This window comes from Camelus bactrianus, chromosome 1, assembly GCF_048773025.1.
Source record: "Camelus bactrianus isolate YW-2024 breed Bactrian camel chromosome 1, ASM4877302v1, whole genome shotgun sequence".
Lineage (NCBI taxonomy): Eukaryota > Metazoa > Chordata > Mammalia > Artiodactyla > Camelidae > Camelus > Camelus bactrianus.
This window is the reverse complement of record NC_133539.1, coordinates 24,712,106-24,735,537: the sequence shown is the minus strand read 5'-3', so window position 1 is coordinate 24,735,537 and position 23,432 is coordinate 24,712,106. Positions and strand designations below refer to the sequence as shown.

At 36.6% G+C, this 23,432-nt stretch overlaps 1 protein-coding gene across 2 annotated transcripts in view; it reads left to right on the top strand.

Annotated features, from left to right (window-relative positions):
• Positions 1–23,432, top strand: part of LOC105073298 (multidrug resistance-associated protein 1-like) — an 80,224-nt gene that overhangs the window by 52,922 nt on the left and 3,870 nt on the right. Inside the window, exons 19-28 of one of the 2 annotated variants that reach the window (XM_010960521.3) lie at positions 5,093–5,247; positions 7,151–7,306; positions 10,351–10,550; positions 11,305–11,431; positions 12,752–12,853; positions 15,113–15,256; positions 17,524–17,682; positions 18,929–19,095; positions 20,604–20,798; positions 21,141–22,545. In XM_010960521.3, coding sequence (XP_010958823.2) covers positions 5,093–5,247; positions 7,151–7,306; positions 10,351–10,550; positions 11,305–11,431; positions 12,752–12,853; positions 15,113–15,256; positions 17,524–17,682; positions 18,929–19,095; positions 20,604–20,798; positions 21,141–21,273 — 1,538 coding nt within the window. In that variant the 3' untranslated portion in view covers positions 21,274–22,545. Of the gene's footprint in view, positions 1–5,092; positions 5,248–7,150; positions 7,307–10,350; positions 10,551–11,304; positions 11,432–12,751; positions 12,854–15,112; positions 15,257–17,523; positions 17,683–18,928; positions 19,096–20,603; positions 20,799–21,140; positions 22,546–23,432 lie in introns of those variants that run through there. The other variant, XM_045520839.2, reaches the window with a different exon arrangement.

Below are 23,432 nucleotides of genomic sequence, written 5' to 3'. Positions count from 1 at the left end.
GATGAGGGGGAGTGGGCAAAGTGAGGGTGCCAGTTTGAGTAATCTCCAGGTTATTGATATGGCAGTAGGGGAACTAGAGGTGGGAGGTAGTTTGGAGATGTGCTGGAGATGATAGCTGGAATGGCAAGTGGAAAACTTTGAGAATTTGAGGGAAAATATGTGACACAATTGAAGTTATTTGTCAGACTAAAAATAAATTCGCAGTGATTAAAAAGATGGATTTATTTTTACTGGCAGGACTAAAACTAGAGGTCAGGGAGAAGTTGAGATTAGTAGAGAAGGAATAATCAAGTATCTTCAGGAGTCTAAATGGGAGATAATTCAATACAGAAAGATCTCTGGCTGATTTATCTCATGTCACCCAGAGCATCTAGTCCAGTGCTAACCAAGAGGTAGGGAACATAGGAGGACTGAATAAATAAGGTATGAATGGAGGAAGAGTCAGAGAGCTGCAGTGGACTGAAGAAAAGGGATGGATAGGAAAGGCACTGCAGTGAAAGCATTTATAAGAACTGCTGATCTGAGGGTAAGAAGATAAGAGCATCACTCATGATTTTGAGGTTTGAGTAATTGGGAAAACAGTGAAGACAAAAATAAGGAAACCAAAGGCAGGGGAAGGCTTAGTTGGTAGAGCAGAGAAAGGATGAATTCAATTTGGGGCACATTTAATAGGAAATGTGAATGCCTTTTTTCTACTTTTTTTTTCACTGTTTTCCTCCCAGTAGGCAGAGGAGATACATACTGTCCTTCAAAGAAGCTAGGAAATACGAGAGTAAGAAGAAAGATACTCAAAATTATAGTACCCAAGAGTATGGAACATTTAAAGGGAAGCTTTATAAAATAGAGACAGTTTTTTGGGTGTGTTTATAAAAAGAAAGGAAGACAATGTGAAGGAGAATGATGAATTCAAATAAGAAAATAATGGAGTCATCTATGTGGAAATCATGTTATCTAAGGACATGTGTAAGGGAAAACAGAGATATAAATTTTGGTAACAGAAAATGAAGATAAAATTTAAAAATACATAACCTAGTTAGGGCCTTCCTTCTCTTTTCTCCTCTCCCATCTTTTTTTTATTGTGTGACCATACTACTGTTATAAGTAGTGTCTCCATCAGAAAGTAAGCAAATATTGTGAGAGAAATTTATGTGTGTTTGGTCATATTGTTAACAACATTCACTGGGGAAAGAGATGTTATGTTAATAACTAAAATGAGATGTAAGGACTTAGAATGCGTTTGCTTTTGAATCAGTGAGTCAGCTTATTGGCCTTGTGGTTTGCAACTCAATGAGGAAAAAGTAGATTACAGGGATCTAGAACGCTGAGCACAAAAGAAGCATCGATGTATACATCTCTGTATCCGTGTCTATTCACATGTACACATGAGGCTTAAATTCTGACCAATCCAGTGAGCTCATGTTGCAGTTTTAAGGGAGATCCAATATTCTTTGAATATTTTAAGTAAACAAATACCTTTCCTATACTAGACAAGGTATGCAAGTTTAGTATTCAAAATCTTACCTGTGTGAAGACTTACCTTTAATTAACTATTAATAGGTATAGAAGTATTTTGTAATGAAGGTAATAGATTATGTACAGTTTAATCAAATTTTTTTTCCAGTTGACCTTTTGTTTGCAGTGGTCTGCAATCTTAGGATAGAAATCTTCTCTTTTTTCACATTTAAAAATTTTCACATTAAAAAAATTATTTTTTCTTGACTTATTAGTAAATACAATTTAAATTATTAATAAATAAGGTGAGCCTAAGAAATGAAAATCTATAATTTCTGGTTTTTTCAGTAGTCCACGGCTACATTTTGTGGAACCTGGTACAATCCAGAGCAGGCTGTATTCACTGACATCAAAGCTCACATTTTTTTATTCAAGCTTTAAAGCATAAACAATATTTTCACATGTTAATACCAGAGGCTTGCTATGAATAATATAGAAGGCTAACATTCAAACAAAACTGAAGTATTGAAGCAGAAAACATTGCATCTATATTTTATAACAGTAATAAAGACCTTGCCTTATCTTCTGAAAAAGAAATAGCCCTGAACTTTTTTTTTTTTTTTTGCTGATTCCCAGGTATTTGCTTTAGAGTGTCTAGGACATTCTGAACATCCCTAATCTATTGTGTTTTCTGCCTCACCATTAGCTTCCTTTTCCAACCCAATGTGTAAAATACAGGTGCCTTATTTTCAAAGTGCGAGAATGCATGGCTACTTCCAGTTTAAGACAAGTGAGGGAGTCATTTCCTTTGCCTGCCTCACAAAATTACACCAGAATGGCAGTGAATAAATATAAAAGTAAAGGATTCAGGAGATTTCAGAGTGATTCCTTTCTACATAAGCGATTATACTGATAACCATGAGTAGAAGAACCTGTAATCAGGAACAGACACTAGGTGAAGCTGTGAAAGAACAGGAAGAGGTTCAGTCTAGCCCCGGGGAAGCAGGTACAGAGAGGGGGACTGAGTTGTGTGGAAGTAATCAAAGTAATTCACTAGAGCATGTCCTGCTGGCCCATCACCTCTCCTACAATACCCACCACCACCCTCTCGATGTCTATAGCAACTGGCAGAGAAGCAATATGATGGAAACTAGAAATCTGCTGTCTGAAGAGGAAATTAGGGTTATCAATGCGTGTGACATATGTAGAAGAAAGCCTCCCTCTGTGGCTTTTGGAGAAGCTCCAGCCTACATGTCTGTCTGGATCCCCATATGAGACTTCCAGTGTTGCACTTACCCACTTAAGTGGAACTTCCATTCAGAGGAGAGAAATGTTGGGAGAAGTTAATGTATGCAGTGGCTGAAGAAAGCCATATCAATTACCTCTGTTAATTAACTATATCATTATCTCACATATTTAAACTGATAATGGTGGATGGTACACATCTTAATCAAGCCAACAGTACAACAGTATAAATAAGAGCCAACAAATATGGCAGAGGAGCCCAGAAGCAAAACAGTCATATTTTGAATAGAAGAGAAGCTTAAAAATATATCTTCAGATATTCCATATATTGTATCCACAAAGCAAGTGCAGATTGTGTTGAAGTAAGTTCAAGAAAGTTCTTGAAAAAATTAAAGAATTTAAGAAGATTGTGCAAATGTGAGAAGACAAAGTGGGAAAATTATCCCAGATAATTGTACAACATCAAAAATGTAGATAGCAAACGATAAATAAAAAAATCAGAAGAATAATCCAGGACGTTCAACATCCACATAATAAGACGTACAGAAAATGCAGATGAAAATTATCAAATACATAATATTTAACAGCATTTTCTGTAACTGAACGTACAAAAGCCTGTTCCCACAACCCTTCTAGTTTAGAGCAGAAAGACAGAGGGTTCCAAGAGTATTTTGTGTTGCAGGAGGAGGGGGCTAAATAGGATGAAAGAAATAATAGAATATCTGATGAGCTTGAATATATTCAGAAGAGATTTGCTGACTGTTGAATTGTTTGTGAATAGATTAGTCCTTGTTGGATAGAAAACTAAGCATATGGAAAAATTGCAGTACAAACATTATAAATTTTATGTTCTTCATGAATATTGTGTGTTTAGTAGTAATGTAAACACTGAATATTTGAGGAAAAAAGGGCAACTTTTTTTGGGAAGGTCTAGAGGAAGAAAGTATGGGGAATGAGGTAAGAAAATAATAGAAAATATTTAAGAATAAGAAATTATTAAACAGCATTATGTGGTGTTATTTAAAATGTAAAGGAACTAGCTAAAAGAATTTAAGGTCATCAAGAGCAACCATTTTTGTTCTGTTTTGTTTTAAACACACCTGCAAAGGAACAAGAATCACGTTGGCAACACAATTTTATTAACAGTTCTGTATAGTAGAGACTAATGGAGCAGTTGTGTATCCCTTAAGACTCAAGAACAAATGGCTTAAATAACATCAAAATGTATTGATGCCCAAATGGAAAAGTCCAGACACAGATCTTTAAACACACTTGATCTGGGGACTCAACTGAAGTGTCCACTACTCTTTATTTATCAGTTCTACTGGTTTTACTCATTGGCTTAATTCTCAGGCTTCACATGGTGATGGCAATGTTCTCTTTCAAAGAACTTCCTTCCATAGGAATCCATGAAATTACTCTTTAAACAATTTGAGTAACATATCCATCCTTCAACTAATCATTGTAACCAAGCATTTCTTCTTCTAGCCGTAAAAGTTCCCCAATTTGGAGACTCTTTGTCCTTTCGTTTCTTCTTACACACCTGGATAGTTCTTTTCTGAGCTTGACTCTTTCTTGTCAGGTTTTGTCAGACACAGCTAACTAGTCAGTAGATACTAAGAACTGTTTTTCAACCTCTTCCAGTAAAGCTACATGTTTATTATTTATATTTTGACTTTTTAGTTTTTTCAAGAACAATGCGCCTACCAAGAATGAATCTCAGCAGCTAAACAGGCCAAAAAAAAATGTATTCTTTACTCATATCACCTGTCCATTGTAGGTCAGGAAAGGGTCTCTTCTGATTCTAGAGGCTCAGGGTGAAGAAGCACTCCAACCACCATCTTAAATGTTGGCAGGCACTGTGCAAAGGGAATGGGAGCTTTAGCAAGTCTAACATCGACAGCTAAAAGCTGTATGTTGCTTGAAAGTGTTATGTGCTGTTTCTTCCTCAGTGATTGTTCAGAACTATTCATTTGGTCCCATCAGTCACACGGAGGCCAGAAAGTGCAACTCTACCATGGACCTAGAAGCCAGGAAAACAAATTGTTTGGTTAGCAGCACCAGCAACCACCACGTTGTCCCTCAGGACATCATAAAATTAATAGGTTGCTAAAATTCTGTCAACCTGGTTGATCTCTTCTCTTTTATGCATTTCTCTAGAACCTGTGCTCATGAGTAAGGAGATCCCCCACTTGGATAACCCATCAGAGCGTCTGTATTTATTTTCAGTGCACCATCTACATTTATACTTATTTTAGTCCTCAATTACACATTTTAAGTTTGATATTTGAGTTTTCCATTAAAAAATAGATGCTATTGTAAGCAATCTTTTGAGAGAGAGAATATAAAGTTGCTTTAAGATGTTACTATGTCCCTGATAACAATTTCTGCTTAGGTCTCTTTGTTTGCTCTGGAGCCTATGCACTGACCAGGGGATCCTTGGCTGCCTCTCGAACTTTGCATGCTCAGCTGTTGGATAATGTGCTGCATCTCCCGCTCCAGTTTTTTGAAACCAATCCCATAGGCCAGATCATCAGTAGGTTCACCAAGGTAAGTAAAGCCATACCTTCTTAAATAGCGTGCCTAAAAATGATGATCCATGTTTAGTACCTTATAATCTCATTTGTAAAAAAAATATCATTCTAAGAAGATGGGATTAGATTTAGTATAGATTTCATTGTTATTTTATTTCTTACTCTCAGGACATTTATGTATGTATAACAGAGTCACATCTGACACACATAATTGAAATAAACCTTGAAATTTGCTGAAAGAATCCAAGAAGTGTATGTGCTTTGGTGTCTACAACTCCAGTTCTTACACACATTTAGTTTGAGAATCAGTGGTTTAGGCTGAGAAGGGAAAGAAAATATAAGTCTATATGGAGATGCCTGGGTTTTAAGCATTCTGCCTTGAAGAAAGCTGTCAACTCACCTATGGTGAATGGGGGAATGGCTGGAGGCTCCCAGAGTATCTGTTTATCTGTAGGGTTTCCCCATGTATTTACTATTAAGTACTTATAATTGCACTGTCCAACAGAAATATAACACAAGCCACATAGGTCATTTTAAATTTTCTAGTAACCACAATAAAAAAGTAAAAAGATACAGTTGAAATAATCAATTATAGTAAAATATTTTATTTAATGAAGAATGTCTGTAGCATTATTTTAAATTGTAATCAATGTAAAGTTATTAACTAAATTTTTTACTTTTTCCTACAAAGTCTTCAAAATTTGGTTTCTATTATATACTTTCATTATATCTCAATTTGCAGTAACCATATTTTAAGTGCTCAATAATTACATATTGCTAATGTTTCCTGTATTAGACATTACATAACCATAACCTTAAAATATAGCAATATATTTATGTATTTATGAAAAAATGTTGTGTGGAATGTGGAAAATGAAAATAAGACATGAAAATATTAATGAAAGTACCAAGCATAAAAAATGCTTGATGAAGTATTAAATCTTGCCTAATCATACCAATGTTGCATTGTTCCTTGAAAATTTATAGAAGAGCTTGATCACCAGTGTTCTTTCTCTCCCAGGACATTTCTCTATGACCTTACTAAACAGCTCTCATTTTTATACAATAACATGACAAATGATTGGGTCTTGAACAGATGAGAATATTGGAAGATATATTTTAAACACAGGCAGGAAGTTATATATGAATATAATGGTCTTATACTATTAGATATAAGACAATCAGGGAAGTCTCAAAGCAAGACTGAGAATTAATAAAATTCCATCTCCATTCTTTATGTCAGTTTTGTCCTGAACTGGGTAATCCATCCCTTCAAGTTTAGACATCTTTCTCTTCCCTGGGATCTCTTAGGTCATGTCTTAAACCACAAACATAACTTTGATTAAGTCACATGTGAATTGATGCATGACCTTCTCTCATTCCCATTGTCCACCTCCATCTTTCAAATCCTTATTTTGTAAATGAAGATTATTTTCTTTTCTTGTTTCTTCTAATGTTGTCAGGATCCTGCTATCCAAGAAGGTCACTGAACGTATTATCAGTAGATAGGAATGGCCCAGGAGTATTTTACAATTTTTAGGCAGTGAATAATGGTAGGCCAGTACCCCCTGAACACACAACTACTGGGGTTTGAATTCTTTTTGTGTTTTAACTAGAGTCTAACTTCAGTCATATAAATTAAATGCCATGTAGTTGTCACTGGGAAATACAAATTACTTGATCATAGATATCTCATTACTAGAACACCCTCTTAATTGTTATAGCTGACCACAGTAGGGATATATGTGGGAGTAGATTGGGAAGGGCAAAAGTCACATAGTTAGACATTTAATAATCAGATTGTCACATCTGGGTAAATGTTTTTTTTTAATTTTTACATTGAATGATATATGTCTTCTTCCCGTCATTTTAAACCATGAAAAGTTAAAAATAAAGTGACCTGATATCATATTTTTTAGGACATGTTTATAATTGATATACGTTTCCATTACTACTTACGGACCTGGGTGAATTGTACATTGGATGTTGTCGGAACAATTTTGGTCATTGTGGGAGCTTTGCCACTCTTCATTCTGGCAGTTATTCCCTTGGTTTTCCTCTATTTCACTATACAAGTAAGTGCATGGATTTTTATGTGTGTTAATTACTTGCAAGTTCACAGTCAAATGTAGTCTTAGACCCACTTAAACTGCCTGTTAGTCCAGGTTCTCCAAGGAGCAGACATCAGGAAAGGATTAGGAGTACTAGAGAATTGTTGGGGAAATGCCCATCCAAGACAAAGGAGAGGGAGTGGCAGAAGGCTGGGTGAGCCTGACAGTGATGCAGGTCTGCTCCCCGTAAGGGAGAAGGAGAAAGAAGAGGATTGGGTGGGAAAAGCGCTGGACTACAGAATATTTTCAAAAAAGGTTTGGTTGGATGAATGGCAAGTCCACAGCCAACACTGCCCATTGGATGTCTCCATGTGTCCTCTCAATGGGCCTGTTGAGCATCCCTGCCATGCTGTCATTTACTGGGAGAACATGTAGGAAAAATGTCCTCCGTACTAACATCATAGTGCATTTAGAGAGGCAGCATCTGGGTTCTCAGTTAGCTCTGCTCCCTACAGCAGGAGAACTGAGTTGTACATTTTTATGGCCACCACTAAATTTAGATGTTGTTTACATTTTCACAGAAAGTTAATTTGCCTACATATTCAAGAGAGAAACAGACATTGCCTCTTTGCCCTGTTACCCAAACTACTACCGGAAAAACTAAACAGATCTCTCATGTTTATTATTCTTTATATTTTCTTGATATTCCAATTAAAATGTGGTCAACCAATTTGAATTTCAAAATTATGTCACTGTGAGGCTACAGTATAAAAATGAAATTTCTTGACACATACCTAAATTAAATATAAAAGTATTTTGAGGCTATTTACACAAAAGGATGCAGTTCTTGTAGTTAATGTTTTCTCAAAACCTAAGTTTAAAAATTCATATTGGCGTTTAATTGGCCCAAACCAGAACATTAATCATCTGCTCACTTCTACACCGACAATACCATTACTCTTTCTACTTCCTGTGTTGTCCCTGCTCTCTCTGCCTGTCTGGATCTCACTTACCCTTCGTGGCCTGTGTCATATTCCATTTTCTGTGTGAAGCATCCTACCGAAATAGTGCAAAGGGATAGGACTTATCTAAGTGTTACGGATTTATTATACTGCTAGTATTATAGGTTGTTTTTGTTATTGTTGTTTTGTTTTGTTTTTTGGGGTTTTTTGGTAGATCAAAAGTTGTCTCCACAATGAAACTGTAAGTCCTCTGGGGCAGACACTATGTCTTATAGTTTAAAAAAATCAAGAAATTGGGGGATGATGTTGGGGGTCAGTTATATCTGCTTAAACACAAAACATAACCAAAACTAAACTAATGTCACAAATGATAGTCTTGTGGTTGGTACACTACAACAGGGTGATTAAACTTGGAAAAGAGTCTAGAAACCATGGTTTGTTAGGGGAAACTTTATAGGGTGAGTCCTGGGTGTAGATTCAGGAGCCTTCAATTCTAGTCACTTTCCTGACTCCTGTGTTTGGCATATCACTTCCCTTTCCAGGCTTTCTTCCCCCTGTAAAATAAGAGGTTTGCTTTAGACCCATGGGTTGCACCCCAGGCCTATTGAATCAGAATCTCTGATTGTACCTCTTTTAAAAAATCATATTTTATAACCAAAATATGTATAATTTTTGTTTGTTTGTTAATCATTTCCTAATAAAGCTGGAGGGAAATAAAGACTCTCTCAGGGTGGAGCCCAAACGTCTTGTGTTTTTAAAATCCTCCTGGTGATTTTTACTAAAATATGAGAAGCAATGATCTAAATCAAAGGTTCTTAAACTCAGTGCTCTGGACAGTTTCATGGAAGGACTCCGGAGTCTCTACAGTTCACTGAACTTATATGAAACTTCCCTTATGATGATCTCTTAAGTCTCCTCGCAGGCTCAGGATGCACAATCCTCTGTTTTCTCCAGAGCACTTAGCACAGAGCAGAGCTTGTGAACTGCAAGCTGACAGCCCACGTGTAGCTTCAGGTATGTTTTTCTTAGCTTGTTCAGTGTTTTTACCAAAATGAAGACATTTTCACATCAGGGATTTTATGTAAAATTCCAGATCCAAAGATTTTCCTGAAAAAAAAATGCAACATGTGGCAACTCTTGATTTTCATTTCCAGTTTGTAGCAATGATCTGGGGCTGGTGAATGATGGTCCAGTTAACTCAGGGCACACTGCCTCCTGCTCTCCACAGCCTCCACCCATCCCAATTGTCTTCGGCCCAAGTCACAGGGGAAGTAGCCAATTATAATTGTGGCTGTATTGATTTTTTTTTTTTTTTGGTAGAGAAAAAAATAAAGAAAGAAAATTGTTTTCCATAATTATATTTAGGTACAAAAATATTATTGTTTGTACCTTTGGTCAGCCTCCTTCATTTAATGTGTTAACTGCCTGGCCACGCTTTCTACATATGATGTAGAGTTTTTCCCACAGTAGGTCAATAGCGGTTGTTTGAGAGCATTATTCAAGTGAAATTTTGCCCAGTTTTGTTCTAGTTGTGCTGTCCAGAATTGGGGCTTTTTACTTGTTACAAAGGTACATTCATTTCTTGGGGCTCCCGTAACAAATTTGGCGGCTTAAAACAATAGAAATTTTATTCTCTAAACAGTTCTGGAGGCCAGAAGTCCAAATTCCAGAAGCAAGCAGGGTTGTCTCCTTCTGGAGGTTCTGAGGGAGAGTCGGTTGCATGTTTCTCTCCTAGTCTCTGGTGGTCGTCAGAGACCCCTGGCATTTTCCTTGCCTCGGAGGTACATCAGTCCAGTCTCGTCTTTCCAGGGCTTTCTCCCTATGTCTGTGTTGTCTCCTCTTCTGTCTTTTATAAGGACACTCAGATTGGGTTCAGGGCCCACCCTAAATCCAGGGTGGTCTCATCTGGAGATCCTTAATGACATTTGCAAAGATCCTATTTCCAAATAAGGTCACATTCACAGGTCCTGGAGGTTAGACCTTGAACTTAACTTTTGGGGGCCACTCTTTAACCCAATACACAAGTGTCTTGCCGTTTTCAAACGACTGAAGTAATTTTGGCTACATCTCTCCAATTTTGGCTACACCTTTCCGTCTTCCCAATAGAGATACTACGTGGCGAGCTCTCGGCAGATTCGGCGGTTGGCAGGGGCATCACGCTCTCCTGTCATTTCCCACTTTAGCGAGACTCTCTCGGGGGTGCCCACCATCAGGGCATTTGGACATGAACAAAGGTTCATCCAGCAAAACAAAGAGGTGGTGAATGAGAATTTGGTCTGTTTCTACAATAACGTGATTTCAAACAGGTAAGTCATATCCATGTACCTAGTTCAGGACTAGTCTCTTCTTGGGTATCTTGTTCACTGACTTCTAAACAGGAAGAATGTTTTGTAATGACACTCTTCAAAAAAAAAAAAAAAAACTAAAGCCTTAAGGATTTCTAGTATTTAATGTACCTTTAAGTTAAAGTATACCTATTTATATCCATATGAAAAGTACATGCTACTTTATGTGAGAATAAGGTGCAACATTTTTGAAGGCTATATAGGATGCTATTAGAATTACCAAAGATATGACTCTCTGCTGTACTCTATATTTGTAGAATGTATTTTATTTGCATAAAATAATTTATAATATTTTGAATTTGAGGTTATACATTTCACATACAGAAGAAAATAAAATATTAAATAGTCATTGGGCACATTTTAACTTTTAGAGACTAACTTTATCATATAAAAAATGTATGTAATCAGAATGGTAATTGATTTTCCAATGGGATTTTAAAATAAATACACCATTTAGCTGGTATTTCTTTCTTTTGATTTTTAAATTGATTAAATTTTAAAACAAAGTTCTACAAAAAAAAAGTAAAGTGTATTTTTATGCAGAGAAATCCTTTACTCTATCATCATTGCAACAATCCTATGTTTGATTGAGTTCTAAGTGAGAAAAAGAAAAAGTAGCTATTGATTTTACTCCTTAATTTTCCAAAAGAAAGTTCATACTAAGTGCATCAAAACGTTTGTGTCTCAGTTCGGGGGGTATATTCCATTATTCTAGGTGGCTGTCTGTTAGACTTGAATTTCTTGGCAACTTACTGGTGTTCTTCGCTGCACTGCTTGCTGTGCTGGCTGGCAATTCCATTGATTCAGCAGTAGTTGGTCTGTCCATATCCTATGCCCTAAATGTAAGTAATAATGATTGTGTGGTATATGGTATGTTTATAACCCAGTTAATTAAACTCTCTTCTCCCTTGCCTGTCTGAATTATAGGCTGTATTAACTAAGTACTGAGAGACCAATCTGGATTACCCTGGAGGCTCATTTCTTTCTCTCTTTTGCTCCTAGCAAAAGAGCTGACTCAGCGTTACCAAGTTAGCTCACAGAAAGAACAGACTGATACCCAGGGCTCAGTGCTAGAGGACCAGGAAACTCCTGCGGTTGAATCATTACCCAGAAGTTTCCTGCTTCTTTGTCCTTATGGATTCATAAAGTGTAAAAGGGGTAGGGCCCCTCTATACCTTGTCCCATCCATCAAGTTTGCCCAAAATAAGCAAAGAGATAATGCAAGTTCTGGAGAGAATATATGCTCTACTTCTCTGATTCTAATTTTTTCCCTGACTAAGCCTTGTTTTATATTATACTGCAAAGCACAAGTGGCATGACTGTGTTCAGGCCCTCTTCGTAAAATAGAAAATTTCTTAAACTGTAATATAATTCCACATTATTGAAAAGATGGATCTAGAGGATTCGAGTACATGCCCTTATTCCCTTATCTAATACCTTTGAAGTCAGTTGCACTTCAGAATTCAGAACTTAGGCTTCTAGAAAGGAAATACATATATATATATATATTTATATGTATGCAGGGCCTGGGGTGGAACTCTGTAATCAAACTACTTATTCTGCAGTGAAATATGTGAATGCACACTCTAAGTGGGTTAAATAAACACTTTAAGGAAGCCCACATCAGTTCAAGTCAGGTTGGCCATCAAATGGTTTTGCACCAAACTCAAGAAAAATCTGAATTGTGAGAGTTTGTTGACCTTGGGGAACCTATATTTGGGGGCAAGATGCAAAGAAAGTACAGTTTGAAAAAAAAGGGGACAGGAGTAGTCAGAATATTAGGAGAATCCACCACCTAATAGAAGGTGGTAAAGAATGCTAAAGATAACATTGTGCACAATTTCTTTTTTCTCATTTAGGATGTACATTTCTTGAGGCATATCCCATTCATCATTCCTTACACCAAGTATGGACTTTAATATATGTTGAACTATGTTGTTTCCATCTTCTGCCAAATAAACATTGTTTATGATATTAATGAATTTAACAAACTTAAACACATATGTGTGTATACATATAAGTATGCTTACTTCTAAAGTTGTTCAATACTTCAAAGAGATAAAATATATAAAAACTCTGAAAAATGAAGCTTTATAAACTGTTACTAATATTATGTAAAAGACTAATACTCATTCCTTAAGTTCTTGGTTTTTCACTCCCAGATTACTCAATCTCTGAATTTTTGGGTAAGGAAAGCATGTGAAATTGAAACCAATGCAGTTTCCATTGAAAGAGTTTGTGAATATGAAAATATGGATAAAGAGGTAAGCACTCTAAATAACCAATAAACGGATGCAGAATTAAGGTATTGTAATTAGTGCACCTTGAACTGACATTTTAAAAATAAATTTTAAACAAAACCTGCATTTCCAAATTTATATTGTAATATTCAGCATTTCAACAAAATTAAAACCCAATCTATTTTTAATACACCATTATTTTGTATAATCACCAAAATAAGAAAAAGCACTAATTAAATTAAAATATTCCCAAAATTGTAAGATACATCCAATTTCAGTGTTGTTATAAAAATGAAATATGATCACCTGTTTTTAAGAGGCACAATGATTTGCTCCCTGCCAATGTAGAATAAAATATGCAATCTACAGTTTATAACTTTGTGAAGATTTTACACTGAGAAAAGTGTCTTGATATAGTCATCTCATAATTACGTAGAGACTGCAGTTTTAAAATTAACTACGTCTTTATACCTTCTGTTCCATTTACTCATCATTAGCGTCTCTGTGGATGAGAAGGAGGAGGAGATTAAATCTGTCAGCTTTGTTCCCTTAATTAACCATAATTTGGGAGGGAGAAGAATTAGACTATTGACAGAGTATAATATTTGCGTTATCTACGTATTTTACTAGTCTAGGTTACTTCTGCCTACCAGTCCCATGAATTAACAGGGCAGATGATAAAGGGTATATGTTGAATTTCTGTATCTTCTTTAATCCACCTATAAAAGTATCTTCATGAAACTTCCCTCTTTTGCTCATAACTCTGAGGAAGAAGGTTCCTCCTCCAAAGAAAAAACTTCAAGTTTCCAGCTGTATTTTTGGTAACATCTCTTCACATCTTTTCTGAGACCTTGCTCCATTAACCACCTTCTCTAATTCCTACGTTTCAGCACCCCAACCCCCTTGCTCCTGTCAGCCTATAAATATGCTCAAATATTTGCTGCATATGCCAAGTCCTACCTAAACTTTGAAACATCCTCTGTATTCGTCCCTAGATCTAACTTTCCTTTTTCATACAGCTTTCCGGAAAGATAAGTCTACCTTCACAATCATGATTACAGTTACCAATATTCAGTTTGCTCAGCCTATTGCCATGTGATGACTAATATAAGAATTTTATTGTTTTCTATATTTTCTAAATCTTTTGCTATTAATATTTTTTTTTCATTTTAGAAAAAGACAATAAAATATGTGTGTGCACACACAAACACACACATTTTTTAAAAAATCACCTTTATGTAATTTGATGCAACTGCTGACAGATACTGTTGCAAAACTCTTGATGTGGAAAAAAAAAAAAGTGAATTTGTCAAATAATCCTATTTATTCCTCTAGAGCCCTATTTCTCTTCTCTTCTTTACAGTAGAATTCCTTGAAATAGTTGCTTGTACTTACCCTTTCTAATTCCCCTTCTCTCGTCCTTTTTTGGACCCTCTTGAAACAAGCTTTAAATCCCACAGCTTCACTGACCTGCCCTGGTCAAGATCAGTGACTGTGGTGCCCTCTCAGTCTTCACCGTACCTGGCCTATCATTTGACACTTGCGATCCGTGAAAACACCTCATCTCCCTGACCGGGCACCATAGTCTTCTGCGTGTTCTTCTACCTCCTGCTATTCCTCCAGTGTTCCATTCGTGCCCCTGTCTCAGGTCCTAAGCAAGTGTAGTTAGCTTCCTTCACCTTCACCTGGATAGCTCTGATATCCACATGGCTTGTTTCCTCACCGTGTCCAGCCAGGCCTTTCCTAACCATCTTACTTTAAATTACACAAACCCTGCCTGTTTCCTGTCTTCCAAAGCTTTGTCCAGCTAAAATTCAACATAGGCTATGTCGCTCTTTCTGTTTCTTCCCACCAGCATGTACGCTCCAAGAGGGCAAGAATTATTACCTGTTTTTCTCACTGCTAAATCTCCAGCAACTAAAGCATTGACTGGCACAGTCAACACTAGGTATTTGGGAAATGAATAAATGACAAACTGTCCTCACCTCAGCTAAAATTTCAGGTTACCTTCATCTCCTTTATAGGGTTTTAGAAGATTTTTCTTAATACCTTAATGGAAGGTGGGAGGCCTTTTTACCTCTAAAAAATTATTTCTAAAATTTTCTTTTAACTAAATGAGAAATTTTATGTTGGGGTTATTTAAAACTATTTTCAGAAAAATCATAATATCTATAAATGTTGTCCTTCAACATTTTTCATCAGTGTTTTTTTATATGCATGATAATTTTGGGGGGGAGGTAATTCATTGTAATCATAGTTTAAAAAATATTTCTTTGTTTTAAGGCACCCTGGATAATGTCTAAAAGGCCTCCATCACAATGGCCTAATAAAGGGATAGTGGAGTTTATGCATTATCAGGCTCGATACCGAGATGATCTTGGCTTAGCATTACAGGATATCACTTTCCAGACTCATGGGGAAGAAAAGGTACCAAATGTATTTCATAAGTTTCACTTTCCCCTTTTATCTGAATATATTCATTGTTAAGACCAAAGTATACCTTAGTATTGACTATAAGATGGTTATTTGTTCAAATTTAATATAAAAGTAATAAAGTAGGGTTGGTGTACACAGAATAAGTTTTTCCTCCATAAATAAAATATAGATATATTTTAAGTTGTGAAATGATTTATTGTGAAACACGATTTTACTAGATTTTTAGTTTTATGGAGGTGTAATTAATAAATTAAAATTATATATATTTAGGGTATACAATGTGATAGTTTTATATATATACATATTGTGAAATGATTACCATAACCTTAAGAACACTTAAGATCTATTCTCTTAGCAAAATTCAGCATTATTAACTATAGTCACCATTAGATCCCTGGAATTTCTCCATCTGATAACTGAAAGTTTGTACACTTTGACCAACATCTTCCCTTTTTCCCCACCCCTCAGCCCCTCGTAACCACCATCTACTCTCTGGTACTATGAATTTGATGTTTTTAGATTCCACGTATAAGAGAGATACATACAATATTTTTCTCTGTCTGGCTTGCTTTACTTAGCATAATGTCCTCCAGTTTCAACTCTGTTACCACAAATGGCAGGACTTTCTTCATTTTTATGACAGAATAATATATATATGTGTACAAATAGGTATAGTTTTTCCATTCATCCATGGCAGACAGATACATAGATTTTTTTCCATATCTTGGCTACTGTGAATAATGTTGCAGTGAACTTGGGAGTGGAGATTTGTCTTCATAATCTAATTTCATTTCCTTTGGCTCTATGCCTAGTATTAGCATACTTTATTTTTACTTCCTCTAGTAAGTGAAGTTTGAGAATAAGATAATAATTACCTACATACAGTAAATACATAGCAGAGAGTATCTATACCGTCAGTGACATCATGTGTTCCAAGACTGTGAAGTGGGAAAATGCTTGCGATGTAATTTAGTTAATAGAAACTGTACACAAAACTGTTGGTAGTGTATCATTTTTGTTTTAAAAAAAGCAAGCAGATATACACATTAACAAAAATCCTAGAAGAACAGTTAATTATAAAACATGAACAGTGATTCTCTCTGGGTGATGGGATTTTAGATGATTTTTACTTCTATGTTTTTTCTCACATTTTTCAACATGTTTTATGAAAGTGTATTATTTTCCTAATCAGATTCATATTTCACATATAAGTAAAAGTTAAAAAAAAATTAACAGCAATATCCCACTTTTCCTTTTTCAGAGACCTGTCTTTCATAACCTCGAACAACTCTTTTTCTAACCTTTTAAACCAGGTCCACTGCAGTGATATCAGGGACAGAAATATTTTTGGAACAAATGAAATAATTGTGGAATTTGGATTATTCCAGTTAATTCAACGTATTCCTGGTTTTGCTGATGTAGCATTCAGATGTAAGATTTAAGACCTTTTCTTAGGGCAAACCAACCTCCACAATGTTCTCTCTGCCTAACGTTCCTATTAACTCTGAGACGAATCAGCACCCAGAAGAGATTGCTTTGGTTCTCGTGGCCAAAGGAACATGCGCAATCACTGGATGTTTCTGGCAAGCTGGTCATTTTGCCCAAGAATCCAAAACCCTCAGACATTATCTGTGACCACCCTTAATAGTTTCAATGCAGTAGATGTTTTGATACACCAAGGAAATCTACAGGCTTTCCTTTAGATTTTCTAGTCTATCTGAGCAGAGGGTGCCAGTCCTGTTTGCTTGTTTGCTTGTTTATTTTGAGGGAGGGATGCTGGAGAAGCCTCATTTTGAAAATCCCAGGAATACAACCCCATTATCAATCTTGCTGTGAACCACACCCTTAATGGCTAGTTCAGGGATGGTTCAGGGATGATCTGCTCTTCCTGGGGCTGCTGATGTGCTCTAGTAGGTGGTAACTAAATTGCTCAAAACTAGAGAAACACACATATTAGTCCAAGCATTTCCAGTAAAGATTATCTGGATAAAGACTGATGCTTGAAAGTCACATTACATCCTCCGTGACAATCAATGTTATTCTGGTTGGCAAAATTAGATTCCACTGACCCGACATGTAATAAAGTTGTTGTCAGTACAAAGGTCCTTTTCCCTTACACAAAGTACATCTTGTAGTAACTTATGGTGAAAAAGAATAGAAAAACGAATATATGTGTGTTCATGTACGACTGAAGCATTGTATATATATATATACAAAAAAAAGTACAGTGTAAACTGCTTATAATAATTTCATTATAGATTGGAATTGTGGGACGAACTGGAGCCGGCAAATCAACACTATCCAATTGCCTATTTAGAACTGTGGAAGGATCAGGAGGCAAAATTATTATCGATGGAATTGATATATCTTCTATTGGGCTTCATGACCTTCGTGGCAAACTTAATATTATTCCACAGGTAAAACTGTTTTGCTGTTAGTCTTTCTTAATTTCCTCAAGGTAAGCATCTTCCTTTTTTTTTTTAAGAGTATATTCCTTTCAAGCATGTACATTCATTTTGGGGAGCCAAATTATTTTAAATGTATTGTGAAAAATCACTATTTAATTGAATTCTGTTAAACACTCTTACTCTAAAGTGTTCTTCCTAAGTGCATTGATCTATTTAAAAAACTGGTACATTGTTTTGCAAGTTTCCTTCATAATGGTGAATATAAATAAAATTTGAATGAAAAGATCAGACTGAAATGTGTTGGTATTTTTTGGAAGAAAAAAACAATTACTGAGGCTGTTGCTTAGTTGATAATTTGAATGTAGGGTTTTGACTCTTCTGACTTGAAGTTTAGAAACATTAAAAAAAATAAAAAGAACAGTAATTCAGTTAGATCTTTTTTTCTCAAGTTCTTTGATTTTTCCATCCATGGCATCAAAGGAACTTGAGCATTAACAAGTACGCAAATTGGCTCAATAATATGCCTCTAAGGTCAAAAATGACTTATTCAATTGAGTTTGAGAGATTTCAGCTGAGCATTTATGAAATATTTTTATATTACTTTCTAAAAATAACAAAATTATATCATCTCTTTGTCATGTTGTTTACATATATACTTGCATTCATGAATTCACATCAAAACAAATCTGAGTAAAATCTAAAGTTCTGGCAGGGAAAAATTTAGTGGAAAAAAGAAATAGACATTTCTTTCTTATAAATCAGTACAGGTGTAGTAAAATACAGGTTCACTAGGCATGTTGGTGTGTCGGAAAGAGCATGGACTTGTCCTCTTTGAACTGGGCTTGAGCACTTACCTTCTGTATGTCCCTGGACGAGAGCTTTTGAAACCTCCAGTTCACTCTGTCAAATGAGGATATTGACTTCCATCTTTCTGGGTTGGTGTACTGATTGATTGTGTTGCATACGTAGTATAGATTGCATTTATTCAGTTTTTTTCTCTGTTATGGTGTATCCCTGACTAAATGACAGCCATCGTCATCATTACTATTATGGTTGTTGTGGACATGATCAATAAGAGGAGGAGGAAGAATCAGGAAGCTTATAACGATTTACCCTAACTTGCAGCTTACTCTGATTCTCTGCTGCTTTGGGTTTTAATATAAAATGAATTTGACAACTATTTCGTTTTTTCCTTATTTAGCATATGCATGCCTCCTGTGACAGTAAGATTACTGGTAACTATTTTATTCTCTAGGATCCTATTTTATTTTCTGGAACCCTTCAGATGAACCTAGACCCCCTAGACAAGTATTCTGATGGCCAGCTGTGGGAGGTGCTGGAACTGTGTCACTTAAAAGAATTTGTGCAGTCCCTTCCCAGGAAGCTGCTACATGAGATTTCAGAGGGCGGTGAAAACCTCAGGTAAGATGCTAAGAGCAGAGCTTGCCCGGGTCATTTGTGCTCAGCTTTTTACAGACGAGTTGGCCTCAAAGGGAAATCACTCCTGAGCCAGCATGGATTTTGTTTGGTCTGTTCAAAGCACATCACTGCTGATTACCTCTAGGGAAGAGAGACAAGGAATAAATAAAATAGTAGCCACTCACTGGGAAACTGCTGGTTGAGAAACAAAGGGGAAAAAAACGAACAATGCAGTACAAAAAGTCACTATTTGATTGAATCTTCTTTTGTAAAGTCTCCTATTCTAATAGCTTTCTTCCTAAAAAATGTTGTAAGGGGCTGCTTTTTCTTCATGGCTATTTGATGTCTTAGGACAGTTCCTTTATGTGATCAGAGACCTAAGGAAAGTCAGTTGGACCCTCTCAAGCCTGCACTGCATGGCTTAGCCTTCTCTTTGACTACTCTCCCCCTCCCTTTCTGTTTCCACCACCTTGGCCTCCATGCTGATTCATCAAAATGCCAGGCCATTTCCTGTCTGCCTCAGGAGTTTCACATCTGCGATTCACTTTGCCAGGAACAAGTTCCCATCGGAAATCTGCAAGACTTACTCCCCACTTCCTTCAGGTCTTGAATTAAAAAGCATCTTCCCAGTGCCACCAAACCTCCCAAACTCCCCGAAGGTTTTCACCTAAGCATTTTCAAAGGCCAGCTGATGTGGGTTGGGAGGGGAGGGGAGGTCCTAGGGTCTGTGATCAGCTGCGCACAATTCTAACTGGTTGATGGTAATCAACCCTTAGGCACTAGGTTGGGTTGGGGGGCAGGCTATATGCTCATGATCATAAAGTAGTTAATTTCTTCTATTTGGTGGTGGTTTTTAGCATTTGAAAAACTCAGGAAATATGCATGAGATACTATCATCTGGGTACCTCAGAGAGGAGCTACAGCAGAGGATACAGGGAAGGGATCTGTCCCAGGAAAGGCTCACAGGGTCCTGCTTGGTTACAGTTCCCCCCTTTTCTTTGATTCTCCTCAACCTTGAGGAGAACAGGTGTTAGACAAGAAGGGGAACAGTGTTTTGGATAGAGAGGTTAATCATAAACTTGGCAGAGGAACTTGGTTTCAATCTCCACTCTTGTTTCATCCTCCCCCAAATCTTTCAGGGAATAGGGGGAGGATTTTTTTGGCTTGCCCATCTAATATATACACCCCACATGCACGCTTCACACGTCCCCTTTCTGTATGTTTGAATTCTTCTTATTACTAGGCATTTTGCTCATTTATCTTGTTTATTTTTTGTTTCACCATGTAAACTCCACACAGACGTAAACTTTTGTCTATTTAATTCACTGTTCTATTTTCAGAACTTGGACCGGAGTCTGGCATATAATAATCACTCAGTGAATATTTCTTAAAGAAAAGAACGAATGAATGAGTTAGGAAGAGAGCAACAATTATCAGCAGAATTTTAGAACAGGAAGTGTGTGAGCATTAGAGGCCACCATTGAAGTCATTTTGCTGTCTTGTTTAAACAGCGTTGGACAACGACAGCTCGTCTGTCTTGCTCGTGCATTGCTGAGAAAAACAAAAATTCTCATCTTGGATGAGGCAACAGCCTCCATCGATTTTGAGACTGACAACTTGGTGCAGGCCACAATCAGGAAGGAGTTTTCCGATTGCACCATCCTGACGATTGCCCACAGACTGCATTCTGTCATGGATTCAGACAGGTAGGCTTTACTTTCTTCAGAAATAAAACCATTTCTACAGAGGTAACTATTGAACATATAAAACACATTAATTACTTGCCACTACTAATAAACAATTTTAACTGTGCTGAGATACAAAATGTCCCTTAAGAGCATGGAAGATATTTTCCAAAATAATTAGAGGAGTATGTGAATGCTAAGAAGAATATTGGGAAACTTGATATATTTCCTGAGTCAAATAGTACCTTTATTTTGTACCGACACAACTCACACAGTCATTTAAACTTTACAGTTGTAACAACAAGAAGGGTGAACTGAAACACTGGTTATAGGTTACCTGACTGGATTTTTTTCACGTTGCAGGGTGCTTGTTCTAGACTCTGGAAGGATTACAGAATTTGAAACACCACAGAATTTGATACAGCAGAAAGGACTTTTCTTTGACATGCTAACAGAAGCAGAAATAACACAAGTCTCAGGGACAAAAATTAAATAGTTTTGGATTGTTCTTGATTATACCAAATAAAAAAAAAATCAGTATTTGAAAAAATAATGACAGGGAAGAAATGCAAAAAAAGTGGGCAAAAAACCACTGGTCAGCACAAATAGGGATAAGCACCCTCACTGTAACCATCCAGGGCTGCACTCAGCCTTCTTTCTTCCATTCGTGCCCTCGGGGGTCTCTGCCTTTTCTCTGTTGCCTAAGTACTCAATGCCATTTACCCTTTAGGTCTCTATTTGAGAGGCACCTTCTCCAGAGTATCCTCTGATTTCCACCCCTGCTGTCCAGTCTGATCCAGACGCCCCTTTTCTGTGCTCTGACTACCCCCTTGTGCATACCTTTATCACGGCAGAGACCATACTCTGTTTTAATTCTTTTAGCCTGTCTCTGCACTAAGTGTACTTGAAGTCAAGTGCCCAGTTTCAGCCGAGTTTGTGTGTTAGGTTCCTAGCATAGTGCCTCTCAGATCGTTGATACTCAACAAACATGTGTAGATTGAGTGACTAGGTGTTTTAGTATAATAATATATGGGCACTGACATACATATTTACTATGTGTTGAGTTGCTGTACAGTGTATAAAATTATGGAGGAATCAGAAAAAACATTGAGTTATTCAGTTGCTTTTTTAGAAAGATTAATTATATGTTAACTGAATTTTATGATGTGCTTTATTTAAAAATAATATTTTATAATATTTTTACTGTTTCCTTTTATATTTTTTATGGGACATCATTTTTTGGCTAGAGTTAACCTCAGTGGGTTATGTATCAGAAATTGTTAAATTTCTAGTACTAATTATATTTTGAAGGGCTTTTTAATTTGGTGGTTTTATATAATAGAAGCAACATTATTTCTCTGAATTGCCCTTCAAATTTGAGGTTTTCAAACTTGAATAGTATTTTCCTTTCAAGGTGATTTTAATAAAGTATTTTAATATGTTAAGATCTATCAACCATTTCTTTTATCCTCTTTTTCTCCTTCCTATGCAACAACTTTTTACAACTTCATTTTATCCCCTAAAGGTACTTATGAAAATTTTCCTTAAATTATAAATCCCTTTATTAACTCAAGCTTCCTTCCTTAGAATTTGTCACTTAAAATGTTGTCCTGTCTTTGTAATCCCTGAACTGCCTGCCGCTATGTTTTGTACTCTGTAAACATTGAGTAAATATGTGTTGAATTCCATTAAGAAAGGGAACTGGATATTTCATTAACGAGTGAAAAGAAAGCAAAAATAAATTTTAAAAATTACTAAGCCAAAATTACTCAAGGAAATGTTATTGTGTTTTATTTTTTTATTTTTTATTTTTTGTGTTTTAAAATATTAATATTTCATTTTCATTTCAATTGTGTATGAAACTGAACAGGACTCTCTGGTGCCTTCCCAGGAACAGAAACAAAACAGCCAAGCAGTTACTATTACTGAGGCAGGAAAAACTGATGTGGCATGTGAGGAGGGCCATGTCCCAGGTCTCGATTGAGCTGCTGGGACGTGCACCACCAAGTGTGTGTCCTTGGCTTACGCAGGAAGGAATTCAAGAGTGAGCCACAGTTGAGTAAAGGTAGAGTTATTTAGGGAAGAGAAAGTAAGATGGCAGGGCACAGCCATTCAAGGAATGCTACAGCAATTAACATCAAATTGGTGAAAGATTCAACCCCCAGTAGACCTTGAGGCTCAAGATGTTGAGATTTAACTTCTAGTAGATCTTGAGCTTCATTATAGGCCCATTGTAATATATTAACATGGTGAGTAACATGCCCACAGGCACCATGGCAGTCCCAAGGCTAGCCACAAAAGGTCAAAGAGTGGGAAATGGCCAACTTCCTGGGAATCCCAGTCCCTTCCCCAGGCTACTTAGACTGGTCCTTCCACTTACTAGCATATGAAGCCACCAAGCCCATAAAAACTAGCAACACGGCGCCTCTGCCAGCCCCTCTCTCCCCCTCGTTGGAGATGGCCCACATTCTGTCTATGGAATGTGTACCTACTTTTAATCTGAGCACCCAACACCCATATCTCGTGGCCTTTCTCTTGCCTTTCAGTGTATCTCTATGAATAAATCTACCTTTACTCAACAGTAGCTCTCTCTTAAATTCTTTCCTGTGTGAAGCCAAGGACCCACACTTGGCGGGGCATGTCCCAGGGGCTCAG